This window comes from Erinaceus europaeus, chromosome 1, assembly GCF_950295315.1.
Source record: "Erinaceus europaeus chromosome 1, mEriEur2.1, whole genome shotgun sequence".
Classification (NCBI taxonomy): Eukaryota; Metazoa; Chordata; class Mammalia; order Eulipotyphla; family Erinaceidae; genus Erinaceus; species Erinaceus europaeus.
In genome coordinates, this window is record NC_080162.1 from 185,375,367 (window position 1) to 185,393,752 (window position 18,386).

General features: G+C 37.1%; 1 protein-coding gene across 2 annotated transcripts in view; it reads right to left on the reverse strand.

The window, feature by feature from the left end:
• Positions 1-18,386, reverse strand: part of C1H8orf34 (chromosome 1 C8orf34 homolog) — a 292,718-nt gene that overhangs the window by 152,806 nt on the left and 121,526 nt on the right. For both annotated transcript variants that reach the window (XM_007527156.3, XM_060200540.1), the window contains exon 6: positions 6,112-6,284. In XM_007527156.3, the coding sequence (XP_007527218.2) occupies positions 6,112-6,284 (173 nt within the window). The remainder of the gene's footprint in view (positions 1-6,111; positions 6,285-18,386) is intronic.

The window sequence follows — 18,386 nt, forward strand, 5'->3', positions numbered from 1 at the left end:
AGAAAGAAAAAGAACAATCCGATTAAAAAGTGGGAAGAAGATATAAATAGAGACTTCTCTAAAGAAGAGATGCACAGGCCCCACAGATATACGCGGAATGTTCTAATTCACTCATTGTCAGAGAAATGCAAGCTATAATCACAATGAGATTCCACCTCACACCTGTGAGAATGGACTCCATCAATAAAACAGGAGAAGGTAAGTGTTGGAGAGGATGTGGAGTGAGGGGAACTCTATTAGACTGCTGGTGGGAGTGCGAACTGGTGCAGCAATTATGGAGAACCCTTAAGCAAATACAAATGGAAATGCCGTATGACCCAGCAATTCCACTACTATGCATACACCCAAAAGATATTATAACACTTATTCAAAGTGATATGCGCAGTCCCATGTTCATAGCAGCTTTATTCACAATAGTGAAAACCTGGAAACAACTAAAATGCCCTTCAACAGATGACTTGATAAAAAGGTTATGGGACATATATACTCAACAGAGTATTATGCAGCAATAAAAAGGAGTGATATTGTGTCCTCTGGGATAAAGTGAGTAGCACTGGAGAAGATTATGCTCAGTGAAGCATAATCAGAAAGGAGGTGAAGAACAACTACAGAATGGTTTCAGTCACATGCGGGATATAGACAACTGAATATACAAATGTAAAAAAAAAATTGTCAACCTATTTTCCAGACTGTGGGAAAAGTATGGTGATTGTCTATGGGGGTGGTGATGGAGACACAGACTTTTGGTGACAGGAGTGATGAAAAAAGTGAATTAATCAATTTTAAAATAAGGAAAAGAGAAGGTGGAACTTGGACTGGGTATGGTATATATTGCCCTAAAGCAAAGGACTCTGGGAAGGAAGGGAAAGCATGGAATGAAGGGTCACTGGGGTCCTGGAGTATGATAGGGAAAGGGGAATCTAGTCAGAGGAGCAAATGTCTCCCAAACACCTACTATGGGGAGGTGAGGATTTGTGCCTATGTTTCACTGGCTGTATTATATACCGTTAACACATTCCCCCCTCCAAATAAAAGAAGAAAGTTGTCTTGTCTTTCAGGAATCTAGACTATCATTTAACTTATTAATATTTAAGTCTGTTAAAATAGGACAAATTCGCTACTCTTTAAGGGCAAAGACAATAGCATTTACAACTATAGGCCACAGAATTATTTTAAAAAAACAGTATTTCCCAAATTAGCTCTTATTTATAAAAGTGAAATGTAAGGCTGATGGAGAATCCTTAATCAAATCCAAATGGAAATACCTTGTGATGCAGCAAGTTCATTCCTAGGCATTTATCCAAAAGAGATAACACTAATTTAAAGGGATATATGCATGCATCACCCCCACCTTTTTTATAGCTGTATTATTCACAATAGCCAAAATATGGAAGCAACCAAAATGCCCTTCAACAGATGACTAGACATCTGTTATAGGACAGATACTCAGTTGAGTACTACTCAGAAATAAAAAAGATGATATTGTGTCCTTTGGGGTAAAATGGATGGAACCAGAGAAGATTACACTTAAGTAAGTAAAGAAGTAAAGGAAAACTACAGGGTAGTTTCATTCATGTGTGGGACTTAAAGAATTGGACACAGGAAACAAACAAAAAGCCAACTCATAACCAAGACTGTGGAAAACTATAGTGGTTATCTAGGGAGGTGTGTGTGGGGGGACAGGACATGGACCTTTGGTAGTGGGAAAGATGTGCAATTACAATCCTGCTAATTTATAATCTCACAAATCACTACTAATTTAATATGTCAGGTGGAAAACAGATTTTATATTTTGAGTTTGTTAACTGTCTAGACCATATCTTTTGAGTATAAGTACTTTCTTTAGCCTAAGTATTTAATGTTTCAGATTTGTAAAATGATCACATTCTGACAACGGACTTAAATTGTTCAAAGAGCTCTAAAAATAGACCTATATATAGCATTTTCCCCCTAAATTACCTGTAACCATGGGCCAGATGAACCAAAACCATTTGGACCTGCCAATATCTAAGATTACCAGATAACCCAAAAGGACACAAAGCACAGCGAGGCCAAGCATATTACTGTAGACCCTAACCACTGGATTTTTACAGAAAAAAAACTGGGTTATAATAATGATTAACTACTGCTTTTTTAAACTATTTCAAAGACTAAAGGAACTCTTCTCATTCTCTTTAAGATCCTCATATCTTGGGAGCCAGTAGCACAGTAGGTTAAGTGCACATGGCGAGAAGCACAAGACACACTGCATAAGGATCCCAGTTCCAAACCATGCCCCCCACCTCACCCCCAGCTCTCCACCTGCAGGGGGGTCACTTCACAAGTGGTGAAGAAGGTCTGCAGGTGTCTTATCTTTTTCTCCCCCTCTCAGTCCTCCCTCCTCTCTCGATTTCTCTCTGTCCCATCCAACAACAACAATAATAATAATAACAAGGTCAACAAAAATGGGAAAAATGGCCTCCAGGAGCAGTAGATTTGTAGTGCAGGCATTGAGCCCCAGCAATAAACCTGGACGCAAAAGAAAAGAAGAAAGAAAAATACTTATATCTGCTAGTACTGGAATCTCTAGGACCATTCCCATTGTTTCTTAATGTTTCTTCTCCCTTATGCCTTATACTGCCACTGTTGACCTCAATTCAATCACCGCCACCAGTGCTGTCATGACATGTTATGCTGCTACTGATTTATTACTGCAGATTGTTGCCATAGACACCAAGCCTGAGATGTCAACCTCCCAACTCTCAATCTGGTGAGATCTTTCCTAACACATGGGACTACCTAGTTTCATTTCAGATAGCACATTGTCTACACATAGATACAGACTACGGCCTAAGGTACTTGCTACAGCTGTACATGTATCCATAAGTAAGGGGACAATTATATAACTCAAAATAAAATTGCTTACTAGACCTCTGTGATTAGATTTGGAACTAATAAGCCTGGGATGCTATTAGAAAGGCCTAAAGAAGACATTATAAATTTTCTAACCAATTAGACTTAGATCTAATAAGCATGGAAACCTAGTAGAAAGGGACAAAGAAGGTAGACCCACTAAACCTAATACCTGTTTGGATACAAAAAATGACACTTAACACTTTAACAACTGGGAAAAAGCCCAAGCTTATTAGAAAAAGTACTACAAAAATTGGATATGGGCAAGAGACTGGCTCACTTAATGATGTTCTTTTTGGTCACTACCAGACAACTCCATCATCTGGGGCCCTAGTTAGGAAATCCTTGGATTCCCACATAGATATGACGGGACTGGACCTCTAATAGGTGTCGGTAGGGCTTAGAAAGGAAGAGAAGGGGAGTCAGAGGGTAGCACAGCGAGTTAAGCGCAGGTGGCTCAAAGTGCAAGGACTGGCATAAGGATCCAGGTTCGAGACCCTGGCTCCCCACCTGCAGGGGAGTCACTTCACAGGTGGTGAAGGAGGTCTGCAGGTGTCTCTCTTTCTGTCCCCCACTCTGTCTTCCCCTCCTCTCTCCATTTCTCTCTGTCCTATCCAGCAACTATGACATCAATAACAATAACAAAAGTAACTATAACAATAAAAACAAGGGCAACAAAAAGGGAATAAATATTTTAAAATTTAAAAAAGAAAGGAAGAGAAGGCAAGACCATAAAAAAGGCAATTATATATAGTTATTAAAATAATAGTAAACCCATATCTGTAACCTAGGGAAAGCTATTGTAACTTCTAGTGGAGGGAATAGGTATACAGAATTCTGGTGATAGGAGGGGTGCAGAGTTATACTCATTACCTTATAATTTTGTACATCAATATTAGGTCACTAATAAATAAAAAAAAATAAAGAAAATGTAAGACTGTGTGAGTTCCTGGTATAAATACAGAAATCCTGGTTTATATTAGTCAATAGGATACAGGGAATTTCTAGTCCATAGCGCACCATTATTCTCTATACTTAGTTCAGAAATAACATGTTATTTCTGCCAAATGGAACATCTGGATGAAATTTCACCACTTCATTTCATAGGTAATAACTCAAGCCATAATTTTAAAACAGAGAACAACAACAACAACAACAAAAAACCCTGAAAATAGCTTTTCCAAATATATGAGAGAGATCTTCACAGGTTGACATTTTCAGATAAAAAAATTCAAACAGGAGTGCAAGGTAGATTCCCGTTCATAGGTTATTCAAGAATCCACTGAAGCTAGGGAATAAACGGGCACACTAAAATTTTCAATAAATAGATTTCATTATTATTATGACTAAGTGGAAGCAAAATGGATGTTGGCATTTCTCTATTTTACATTTAAGAATTAAGATCTACCAAGGAATAAAGATAAAGGTCTCATGAGCTTCATATATCTGGTATTAAAAATGAAATTACTCTCCATTGACAAGTGAAATTGATCTGGCATTTTACAAAAGAAGGTAAATGGATTTTTAAAAATGGTTTTCTTCATCTCCTATTGGACTCTTCAGCTATTTAAGTAATTTAAAAGTTATTTCTCATGGAAATGGAATTAATTTTCTATATGCCTGAAGCACATTAATGAGAATTCTGAATTTCCTTCCTCTGGTCAAGTGATCAGTGCAAGTTAAAAAAACATTCTCTAAAAGCTATTACATTGTAGAAAGGACAATTTTTTCCTGGAGAAAGAATAGTTCTTGGTTGCAACTAAATTTAACATAGGAAATACAAAATTACTGTGGCTATCTATGAACTAATACAATACCTTTATTTTTTTCTCATAAGTCAATAGTTTATTAAAACAAAATTTTTAAACTTGGTAACAAAATTTACTTTAATTTTTTAAATTTCTTTATTGGGGAATTAATGTTTTACGTTCAATTTACGAATACAATAGTTTGTACATGCATAACATTTCTCAGTTTTCCATATAACAATACACCCCCCACTTGGTCCTCTGTCATCCTTTTGGACCTGTACTCTCCCCCCTACTCACCCCAGAGTCTTTTACTTTGGTGCAATACACCAACTCCAGTTCAGGTTCTACTTGTGTTTTATCTTTTGATCTTGCTTTTCAACTTCTGCCTGAGAGTGAGATTATCCCATATTCATCCTTCTGTTTCTGACTTATTTCACTTCACATGATCTCTTCAAGCTCCATCCAAGATGGGTTGAAAATGGTGAAGTCACCATTTTTAATAGGTGAGTAGTATTCCACTGTGCATATATACCACAACTTGCTCAGCCACTCATTTGTTGTTGGACACCTGGGTTGGTTCCAGGTTTTGGCTATTACAAATTATGCTGCTAAGATCATACGTGTACACAGATCTTTTTGGATGGGTGTGTTGGGTTCCATAGGATATAGCCAATATAATACCTTTTAAATTGTAGCTAATACCACCTAATGAATATTTAATTTACCACATTATTTATACATAATTATTTAAATTCATTCTCTCTGAAATATATAAGCTATACATCATATGCTTATTCACTGTAACTTTCCTTTTAGCTGTCATTTTGTTTTGAGTTTTGCTCACCATAGTACAATTGGTATTACAAAATAAAGGTTATTCTGAACATGTTTTTTTCCTAATACATATGATTAGAACATGGCAAACATCCTATTTCTAACAGCTTAAAGCACACTTCCAACCACCATTTTGAGAGCAAGAAGTCTAAGTAAAATAAAACATGAAGTTTCAGAAACTATAATGAAAATGCAAACAATCATAGTTACCAACTCTAACCTGAAATGCCTCTAAACCAAGATTTTTGTCTGTATATTTCACATCTACTCGACCTCATAGAGTCTATACTATATTTAATACTTTTCTTTCCCTTAATTATATTTCCTTGATACATTCAGAAGTTCACCTTCTTGAATCTATATATTATATTTACACTGCTATAATAGGTCTCAACTGACAACTTATTTCCTTGGGTTTACTTTTTTCTGTGGCAAAAACATGGTTATTTTCTTCAAGAAAAAAAAGTCTAAAGGCACACAATATTATAAGAAAACTTCTATCTTACGTGAAGTCTAACGTATTTTACTCTATGAAACTGCTAAAATATACTTTATAAACTCTATCCTTGTATGTAATTTCCCTTTACAATTTAATGGTTAAATACTCGGAATCTTAGAAGACACCTCATCTCACCTTCCTGCGGGACTAGAGCTGCTATCTTCACTTTCCCATGGTTCACTTTTGTTTCTTGGAATCGGAGGCTGCAGCATCTCAGCAGCTAGTGGATCAGCATCATGCTCTTCTCGACCAACCCATTCTCCAATCACACGGGGTCTTAGAAGAGAGCAGTTAAAGGCTGCTGTTTCCTGCAAAGGGAAAAAGGATGTGTTGTCTCAGCTTACTTATGCTTTTTAACAGGATGTCAGGGAAGTATCGTGTCTACAGTTTCACCTTCTCAAATCAAAATACTCCTTTTTTCTTTCTTTATCAAATTACGGTTCTCTCCCTCTCTACAAGATGACTTACTCTGCATGATTCGTGTACATTCCAAAAAGTAGTCTCTTCAGAAATGTCCCCAGAATGTGCAAAGAAAAAGACTCTGGGTAAAGAGGGGAAGGGGTGAGGTGGAGGGGATATAGGGGCTCTAGTGTGCATGACAGGGCAAATGAACCTAAATTTGAGGAGAAAGTGTTTTGTAGACACCTCTCATGAGGAGATAAGAAGTTGTGCTCCTGTGTCAACAACTGTACTGAAACAATTAACTCATTTCCAATGTAATAGGGAAAAGTCTATAAAGACAAAGAAAAGAGAAGAGAAGAGAAGAGAAGAGAAGAAAAGAAAAGAAAAAAGAAAAGAAAAGAATGGGGTCCTAAGTTTGAGCCTCAGCATTGCATATGCCAAGGTAATGCTCTGGTTGGTCCTCTTCTCTTCTCTTCTCTTCTCTTCTCTTCTCTTCTCTTCTCTTCTCTTCTCTTCTCTCTCTCTCTCTCTCCCTTTCTCTTTCTCTCACTCTCTCATGTTGATCAATAAATATTTAAAAAGAAGAAATACAATCTTAAGCAAATATGAATTTGTAATTCTGCCTAGGAACCTGACATTTTTCCAGTTGTTTCTTTTTTTCTAACAGGGCTGGGAGTAATGAAAATGTAACCATCATGTTTGCATCAACTCAAAAGTGGGGGAAGAGAGAGTAGAATAGAAATCCTATTAGCCCCTCCTCCACACACACCTATGGAAATCTGATTTTTGACAAGGGAGCCCAGATTTTGAATGGAGAAAGGAGTCTCTTCAACAGATGGTGCTGAATAACAATGGGTTGGTAACAATGGGTTGAAATGTGCCAAAGAGGGACAGGGTGGTGGTGCACCTGACTGAGCACACATGTTATAATGCACAAGGACCTGGGTTTGAGCACCCACTCATCACCTGCAGTGTTGTTTTGTGCGGACTATGTTGTTTTCAATGGGCTGGCTTCACGTGCGGGTAACAGACGACCAGGGATTCATGGTTGAGCTGTAGGCAGTATCTCTTTATTCATGCAGGACGCAGCACAATCTAAGCCGAGCTAAGCTAAACTAAAGGTAAAGTACTGTAAAACTCACAATGCTGTCTTTATATATACTTGCCAAGTAAGGTGGAAACAGGATGAACATAGAGAGGGTGGAGAGAAAAGTGACTGGTGAAAATCAGAGTGTGACAAAGAGGGGGCAGATTAGGCGAGAATCCTATCACTCAACCACAAATGCCCTGCAGGGAGGGTGGTACTTGTTAACAGTGGTTATGTAAATAGAATGAAGTGGTTATGTAAATAGAATAGTGTTAAGCATGGGGGATTTAAACCAAATGAAACAGAAGGGGTCTCATGCATACCAACACCGCAGGAGGAAAGTTTGCAATGGTGAAGCAGGGCTGTAGTTCTCTCTCTCTCTCTGTATGGGTTTGGGTGGGTGTGTCCTCCCCCTTCCCTTCCCTCTCAAATTCTGGCTATCCCTACCTAATAAATAAAGATAATTAAAAACATAAATTATGAAAATAAAGAAAGAAATATGCCAAAGAATAAGACAGGACTACTACATTTCATCATAAACAAAAGTTAACTCTGAATTGACCAAAGAACTGGTTATTAGATCAGAAACTACCAAATATTTAAAGGAAAACACTGGCATGTTTTTGATGTATACTTTAAAAGTATCTTTGACAACTCAAGTACAATTACAAAGAAAACAAAGCCAAAAATAAACTAATAGGACTTCATCAAACTAAAAAACTTCTGCACAGCAAAAGGAAGCACCATTAAAACAGACAGATTCTTCACATAGTGGGACTCTTTACATGCCATATATCAGACAAAAGACAAATGATCAAAATATGTTAAGCTCTTCAAGGAGAAAAAAAGCTTATGAAAACTACAGAGAAGATATGAACAGAATTTTCACTAAAGAAGAGACACAAAGGGTCAACAGATATATGAAAAAATACTTAGTCACTGATTACAGAGATATGCAAATAAAGATGACTATAAGACAGCACTTTATACCTATGAGAATGTCAGATACTAGAAAGCACAGTAACAACAATCATTGGTGAGGATGTAAAGGAAAAGGAAGCCTTCTACACTGATGGTGGGGATACAAATTGGTCCCACCCCTGTGAAAACAGTCAGGAGAATTCTAATAATGTTGAAAATGGCCGGCCAGGCTTCCCTAAACTGAAGACCCCACCAATGCGTCCTGGAGCCCCGCTTCCCCAGAGACTCACCCTACTAGGGAAAGAGAGAGGCAGACCGGGAGTATGGATCGACCTGTCAATGCCCATGTTCAGCGGGGAAGCAATTACAGAAGCCAGACCTCCCACCATCTGCAACCCACAACAACCCTGGGTCCATGCTCCCAGAGGGATAGAGAATGGGAAAGCTATCAGTGGAGGGAATGGGATATGGAGATTGGGTGGCAGGAATTGTGTGGAGTGGTACCCCCCCATCCTATGATTTTGTTAATGTCTCCTTTCTTAAATAAATAAATAAATTTTAAAAAAGAAGAAAAAAAAAAAGAAAATGGACCTACCCTATGATCTGGTGATTCCTCTCTTGGAGATATATCCAAAGGAAGCAAATACATCCATCTGAAGACATCTCTGTATGCCTATATGCATACCATCACAATTCATAACAGACTAAACTTAAGAACAACCCAGATGTTGTGATAGATATACAGGATGGAATACTACTCAGTTGTTAAAAATGATGGACTCATTGCCTTCATCTCATCTCAGATAGAGATTAAAAGAGACAAGCCAAAAGTGAGAAGGATGAAAACCAAATGATCTGACACATAAATGGAGCTTAAGAAACAAGGACAGGGAGAACACAAAAGTAAATGCTGAACTGGGTTTGGTGTATTTCACCAAAGAAGGGACTCTGGAGAAGGAGGGAGGGAAGGAAGGGGCAGGGGTGGTCGAGTAGATGTTTGGATCCTGGTGCATGGTAGTGAAAAGGACTCAAATTGGGGGTGAAATTGTTTTGCAGACACTTATTGTGGGGAGATGAGAAGTTGTACCCATGTGTTATAAACTATGCTGTAATCATCTATTAGACCTCCAGTAAATGGGGTGGAGAGAGAGATGGAGAGAGATGGAGGGGAAAGAAAGGGAGGAAGGAAGGAAGGAAGGAAGGAAAGGAGGAAAGAAGAAAGGAAGGAAGAAAAGGGAAGGAAGGGAGTGAAAAAGAAAAAAGAAAGAAAATGTCCCAGAATAAAAGTCTTGATGAGGACAGGGAAGGCTCCATGTGTGTTCTCAAGAAGTGAGGTCAGATGAGCATTTTCGGTAGAGGAAAGAATGGACTGCAAACTCTGCAGAGTGAAAACGCTTGTTATTGCTGGGAAGTGGATGATAACTCCTCAGGAGGAAACCAAGGTAGGATTAAAGAAAGAGGACAGGAGGAGACAGCGCTGCAAGTGTTGACTGTCTCCAATCACAAAGCATTCTAAACGCTCAGGGATTCAGTAGATGTTGGAAGCAGGTATGTGGATGCTAATTCACAAAATGCTAAGATGTTATATTTTTATAATCTAGACATGATGAGATTCTTTCAAGTGGTATTTTTGATATTTAAGTCATTTAAATTATTTGAGAAGCTGGAGTATGTGTAAATGCTAGGGATATCGTGTGTGTGTGTGTGTGTGTGTGTGTGTGTGTGTGTGTGTGTGTGTGTGTGTGTTGTAGGGACAGGGGAGAGGTTGAAAGCAATAACCAGGACAAGGGAGGTATATCAGCAGTATAGTGTATGTTGAAACCTGACACCACATTAAAAAGAGAATGGCAAAACCAAATAGATAATCACAAATTATGTAAAAATGCTTCTGCCTCCCTCTTGAAAGACAAACAGGAAATGAACAACTAGATAAATATATAGAGACAACCAGAGTGCCCATGTCTGAATGAATATATGCATCTCTCTTTGCTACTGAAATTTCTATATTGAAATGCAATTATCTGGTGTATGAGATACTTTTGCTTCTTATGCTATATTTTCTTTAGATCCATTTATTTACTAATGAGAGAGAGAGAGAGAGAGAGAGAGAGAGAGAGAAACAGAGAGAGAGCTCAAGCATCACTCTGGCACATGCAATGCAAGGAATCAAACTTGAGATGCATTAAGGTTTAGCCTCTGACTACTGCACCACCTCCTGGACTGCAGTAGCTTTTGTTTCAAGCAGTCTTATAGCCATCATTCATTCACCAGTCTCACTCATTCATTCATTCTATTCATTAAGATCAGCAACTACCAGAATATGCTTTGTTTGCTAAGGAAAACATCAGCTACCACAATGTAATGACTTTATGCAAATGAAGAGACTACAGGCTATTTTCATGCTTTTTCCATTCTGGTGTTTTCTCAATATTTTATGATAAATATGTACTTGTCTTAGAATGAGAAAATGTACAATTAAAATACCTTGATCTGATAAAGTGTGCCTTGCTTATATTATGTTTAGTTATTATTTTTAATATTACAAGAGAGTAGAAAAGTCATTAAGAATTCAGACCATGTTTTGGCATCTTTACAATTTCCAAAATAAAAATGTAATACAATATCAACAGAATATTACAATTTATACAATGTGACAGAGATGTGAAGATATAATGCCAATGTGTTATATGTGAAATGTGATTAGGATACATAATAGATAAATGCTATCACATATTAAGAGTGAGAACATTGTTTTTACCCAGCAGCAAGGAGAGAAATAAGTTGGAAATCTTAATATGGATTATTCAGACTTCACAAAAATGTAGCAGATAAAATTTTGTGGCAGTGTTTGCAAAACTTAGCTACTAATCTGAATTCCTTCTGTATTTACTTTCCCAGAGCCTTGAAATCAAAGCACTATAATGGCTTTGAGCTGTGAAATGATGCTGTCACATTAATGTTTTGAATTTACTGGCAAAGCATATTCAACTGACATAATTTTAACTCATTTGAAGTACACAAATTAAAATCAAGAGCAATATTGTTAAATTTTAAATTTATATTGGCCTTTAAAAGCAGACTGAGGCAAAAACATGTTTTAGAATTTAAAAATCTATAAACATATTTATGGCTTCAAAATGAGTTTTGGCTTGGGTAACTTTGAAGTATTAATATTATCCCTTTCTCTCTTTTTTAAAGTTTATTTATGATTGGATAGAGACAGAAAATGAGAGGCCAGGGGAGATGAAAAGGGAGAGAAACAGAGAGACAACTGCAGCCCTGCTTCATTGCTCCTTAAGCTTTCCCCTGAAAATGGAGACCAAGGGCTTGAACCCAGGTCCTTCCTTGAGCAGTGTAATGTGTGCACCTAACCAGATGTGCCACTGCCTGGCCCATTCTTAATATTCTCTGAAATGTATTTTGTTCAACATGTAACATGGTACTGATAGAACTTACAAAATCTTTTGTATTAAGTGATGAGTGGTATGTTAGTTAAAGGACAGAATTTATAAAATTATACATTAGAGGCAATATTTAAGAATTCAGACTGTCTTGCTTCCATATGTGTAATGTGAGAAAACATAGTGAATGGGAATTCAGAAATAGGCAAGTCAAATAAAAATTGAACTTGCCAACAAGAGCAGAGTCAGAGACCAAAGAATTGATACTAAAGATGATAATCCTCCCAGGTTTATTAATTTAAGTATATTTAAGAGGTTGAATAGTTCATTCAATATTACTAATATGAATCTCACTAATATAATGAGAAAGAGTTGAATTTGGAGATTTGCCTCAATAATAAAAGCCTGGGGGTAGAAAATTGACCATTGAAGAAACAGAAATAAGTGAATCTTGGACTGGAAATTTAAAAAAAAAAGTGAAATAAGGATTTACTGATGAGTATGATAAAGAAGTTAAGAACTGCAGAGAGTAAGAAATAACTTTTTGAATGCTTACTGAGAAACTAAATAGAAGGACAGACCACTGCTGGAAAGTACAGCACAGGAGTGACAGATAAGTGGTTTGATGTACAGACTGTTTAACTCCAGCTGGCAGTCAAAATTTAGTGAGAAACAGACGACGTGCAAAGCAATACAAAGAGTTACAAACAGGGCTGGGAGAATAAGAAAGTGAAAAATTTTGCGGATAAAAAAATAAGACACCTTTTATTTTTTTTTGAAATGCACAAATCTTTTTCATTGCTGCTCCCTTTAAAAATGCCATAATTCTAAAAATTCCTAAATATAATTATTTACTTGTAATAGATTAAAACAATACCTTTCCCATAGAGTACATCAATGACATTTTACTGTTAAGTAAACATCTTTCTATAACCTCTGTAAAAATCTCAATGCAAAAGGTAGTTTTAATGTACATATGATGCCACAAACATCAGTACACAGAAAAAAAAATCTTTAATTTTGATGCTATGGTGTCTCTCCCTCTCCTCCTCAATCTATATCTCTATCTGGAAAGGTCCACCCCGAGTGGTAAATCCCCAGTGATGAGCATGTAGACATACATGCACACAATTTTTTGTGCAGTTATTAAATACAAGATTTCAAAACATTTTATATACATGGTAAATCTTCGATGCTAAACAAAGTAAGTTCTTATTCCTTAGAAATTTGCAAATATGTATGCCTTTGTCCTCCCAAGACTCGAGATCTCAAGATGTTGAGGTTCTTCAGCAAGTATACTTGAACTAAGAAAAACATCACAGTCAAAAATCTCTCCCAGAGGTAACATATTTGCTTAGTATTTCCTACCAGTAAGAATTTCAACCATCCAAGAAGTGTCAAGCCAGGCCTATTCTCCAGGGAGTCCACTCCCAGTGACTAACTCACAATGAGTTCAACAGCTCAGGCACTGTTCTCAGCACTCTAGATTCAAACAACTCTTCTATTCCTTCCATAGCAACCAGCATAATCCTTATTCCGTAAGCCATCATAAAAATTTGTGCTATCTAATTCAAAATAATTTAAAGAGAAAAAAACAAAATGCATATCTTGAATACTGAAATGTCTTCATGTCTAACAAAAATAACACAAATGACTCATTAAAAAAACTACCGAATAATTTTTAAAAATATATTCAAAGAAAGTATCAAAGATGATAATCACCATTTTTATTAAGATATAGTCTACACGTATCACACCGTGATACATATACATTGAAAAATGATGCTCACAGGGCCGATGGTGGTGCACCAGGTTGAGCGCACATGTTACAATGCACAGGGACCTGGGTTTGAGCCTCCAGTCACCACCTGTGGGGAGAGTGCTTCACGAGTGGTAAAGCAGGACGGCAGGTATCTCTCTGTGTCTCTCAGTCACTATCAGCCCATCCCCTCTTGATTTCTGATTGTTTCTATCCAATGAATGAAGATAGTTTTTAAAAAGATAATCATATTATTAGCTAATATATCTACTGGCTCACATGTGACATGTTGTGTGTGGTTATGTTTGATGCCATGATCTTTTGTGATTTATTCTCTTAGACACATTCATGTATACAGAATAGTACTGTTACAAATACAGCGCTACTAACTATGCTGTACAAGGTTCCCATCCTTTAATCATTTGATAACTGGAAATTTACAGCCTTTAACCATTTTGATTTAACTTTTGTAATTGTGTGAGATAATGGTAAAAATCTTTCATAAACCAATATTCAGTTTCTCCATTATCAATTATTAGAGAATCTATATTGTCCCCATTGAATGTTTTAGATTCTCTGTTACTTACTAGTGGTTAGGTATGCATGGTTTCTTTTTGAGTACTGTTCTCTGAGTCTCTAGGTATACTATTACTCTACTGTCTAGTTGCTATAGCTTTGTAATCTAGTTTTAAATCGGAAAATGTTATGTCTCAAGATTTTTCTATCTCAAGGCTGTTTTGGCTCTTGTTGTTTATTCAAATTTGAGGATATTTTTTATCTCTATCAATATTTCATTGGAATTGCAACAGTAATTGAGTTGAGTCTAGAGATAGTACTAGCTTTGTTCAACTTATTTTGGCTTGGTGATATCATCAATAAGGTTGGTTTATTTCTTTTTCCAACATTTCATTGTTAGTATAGAAAATGTATATGTATCTGTATGTAACATACAAAATTACCTAGATTTATGTCTTAGATCTGACATTTCCTGTTAATGATTTTATGGTTTTATATAAATGAGACCATACTGTTTACAAAAACCATTTTACTTCTTTTCTAACTTTAAAATCTTTTCTTAGTAATTTTTCTTACCTAGTTGTTCTGGATAGGAAGTTCAGTAATTTACTGAATAGGAATGGGAAGAGTGAGCAATTCAGCTTTGTTCACAACCTTTGAAAGTTTTCAATCTCTTACACTGAGTATGATGTTAGCTAAGTATCTGTCACATGTGACCTTAGCATACACAATTTCTCCCCCATTTATTGGAGGGGGAAAAGCTTTCTTTACAAGATTGTTATTGTCAGATTTTTGTCACATGAGAACAATTTCTTATCTCCCTTTGATAAGTATCTACACATCACTCCTACCACAACCCACATCTCCCTCTACCCTGTGAACTGATGCTAATCTTCCAATAGCCTAGTAGCCTTCTCCTTTATGTTTCTAAGAATTTGTTCAGTTTTTTCTTAGTTATTAATAGTTTTATAATGTAATATATTATTATCTTATGATCCTTCGATCGTGATCTATGATCTTTAGTATCAGAGTCCTTGGACCTACGTCATTTGACCAACTCTTTTATCCTTATTATTCCTTTTTTTCCCCTTATGTTTCACTTATGAGTGACATTATCTGGTATTTGTCCTTCTCCTGGCTTCTTTCAGTTAACATAACTTCCTCAGGTTCCATCCTAGCTTTCTTACGCACTCACGTGTCACTGGATACTTGTGTTGCTTTCTCATCTTAACTATTACAAACAGTGCTACTATGAACACAAGTGTGCATAGATCTCTTCAGAGCTATGTGTGCTTCCGATAGGTTTCCAAGAGAGGAATTGGTAGAATGAATGGTAAAACCATTCCTAGATTTCTCAGAAATCTCCACACTGTTTTTCAATAGGGGTTGGACTAATTTACAGATATCCCATTCTATTGAAATGACATAAATGTTTGAGAGTGGAACATAAAAGGAAATTAACCTTATCAGATGCTTTTCTGCATCTATTGAGTCGATCATATGCTTTATGACCATATGTCATTGATTTACATGTTCAATCATCAACATACAAGAATACAACCCACTTAATTGTGATCACACTTGTTTGATTCTTTCTTTTTTAAAACTTATTCTTAAATGACAGTAAGAAAGGACATAAGGTGACACTTGGACTGGGTGTGGCATAAAGTAAAGGACTTTGAGGACGGAGGGAAAGGAACAGGATAAAGGGACATAGTGTGGGGTCCTAGTGTGTCTCCTAGACTGTGCCTATGTAATAAAGACTATACTGTATTCAGCTTAGGAGCCTATGTGACCTCTGAATCCCTGTATGTCTGAGCTCACATTCTGTGTTCATGAGTAGGAACATTCCAAGCTGCCCCAATTTCAGGACCCATCTTCCTCAGGTGTAGTATAGAGTATGTTGCCCATCCTCCCTTTGGAGGATGGACAACATTCTCTACCGTTGTTGATCCAAGTTGAGGGCAAGGTCCTATAGGGGGCCCACAAAGGGGTCTATGGTGTTGTTCCTGATGGAGATGACCAGTGACAATGAAGAGAGGGATCTATTCGAGGTCTAGGCCCATCATGTCTGTGTGGGAATTTCAGGACTCCCCAAATAGGGCACCAGCTGATGGGATGGCTGGGTAGTGACTAAAGAGTCATCATTAAAGTATGCCAGTCTCTTGTCTTTATTCAACTTTTGCAGTCCTTATTTTGATAAGGTAAGCTTTGGAGTGACTGAGGGAAGTGTAATAGGAAGTAGGTAAGGAGAGTAAATAGGTTTAAGTAGAAACTACTTCATTAGGAACTTTATGGTGTCTTTTTAGGTCTTTCTACTTGCTTCATTTATTAAAACACTGCAGACTATTGTGCACTTTTGCTTTCAGATATATATTTTGCCCAAATATATGGATACATGTGTACATATGCCCTGTCTCATAGGACCTGGTCTAGGTTTTGGGGCTTTGTTAGGAAGTGAACCAGCCGAAATGCAATTAGAGAATCCTATGAGAAAGGAAAGGTCTCACCTGAGTAATGAGGCTGAAGGGTTGACATTCCACACCTGACATCTGAATATGGGTTCCAGATCGAATCGATGGGGTCTACAGTCAACAATATCTATACACCTTTCCCATATTTGGGAGCTACTCTCTTCCCTGATGCAACTTTCTACTCCTTTTTCCAGCCATGACATCATCTCCCCAGACAGTAACTTGGGTCCACCTGCATATCAGAGCTCAGGCTCAGGAAAAACTAGTATAGACATGGGCTCTTTGGAATATAACTAAAATATCTAGTTATATCTGGAATATAACTAAAATATCTAGCTATCTTCAAAACGGAGACCTCAAATCTTCATCTACAATATTCCAGCCTTTAGGTTCATGATTAGTCAACAATTTGTTTGACTCTATATGTTAACTCTTTTTCAGCCACCAGGTCCCAGATGCTAACATGATGCCAACCAAACTTCCCTGGGCAAACGACCTCACCAATATGTCCAGGAGCCCCATTTCCTAAAGCCCTGCCCCACCAGGGAAAGAGAGAGACAGGCTGAGAGTATGGAGCAAGCTGCCAACACCCATGTTCAGTAGGGAAGCAATTAAAGAAGCCAGACCTTCTACCTTCTGTATCCCATAGTTACCCTGGGCCCATACTCCCAGAGGGATAAAGAATAGGAAAGCTATCAGGAGAGGGGGTGGGATACGAAGTTCTGGTGGTGGAATTATGTGGAGTTGTACCCCTCTTATCCTATGGTTTAGTCAGTGTTTCCTTTTTTATAAATAACAATTTAAAAACTACTATAAACCATTATCCTCCCCTAGTAAAATCTTAAAATTTATTCTTTTTTTTAGATAGAGACAGAGAGGCAAAAGAGAGAATGAAAAACACCTGCGTTGTTTACACGCCAAAGCAATACGCTATTCCGGTGAGATATTTGTTTTTTGGTTCAGGTACTCATTTGACTCTGAATTTCACGTTGACTTAAATGCTCTAGTATTTTTTAAGACTTTCTGCATATTCATCAGAAATAGCTGACGCTGTAGTTTTCCATTCTTACATTGTCCTTATCTGACTCTGGTATCGAGTTTATGTTAGTCTCATAAAATGAGCTAGGGAGTGTCTCCTTTACTTCAAATTCTGGGAAGAATGACTCTTAATTCTTTATATATTTTGGTGGAATTCATCAGTGAAACCATCTGGCCCGAGCAACAGCTTTTGTCAGATTTTCAATTATCACTCCAACCCCCTCATGTGATACTGGTCTACTCAGATTTTATGTCTTCCTGAGGTAGTCTTAAACTTCTGAAAATTATTATTTTCTCTTGGTTATTCATTATTGTAAGATTCAATGTTTTCTATTAGTACTTGTGATCCTTTGCATTTCTGTAATATCAAATTTAATGTTTTCTCTTTCCTTTATAATTCCTTTTACATTTCTAAGTTCAGTTTAGTATTATTTACAATGACCAAAGCAATAGAAACACTCTACTCACTAACAAATGAATGGACTAAGAAAAAAATATATATATAGTTACCTATTCACACATCCATGCATATATACATAATAGAATATTATTCAGTTACAAAAAATATAATATTCTATTTAATTTAGTTTTTCTTTCTTGGCAAGGCTTCCAGTCTGCCCGATTCTGGTGCTCCTGGAATATTCATTTTATCTACATATAGGGTAGGAGACAAAAAGGATAGGAGAGGGGACCAGGTGGTAACACAGTGAGTTAAACGCACACGTGGTGTGAAGCCCAAGGACCGGGGCAAGGATCTGGATTTGAGCCCCTGGCTCTCCACTTGCAGGGGGGTCACTTCACAGCGGTGAAGC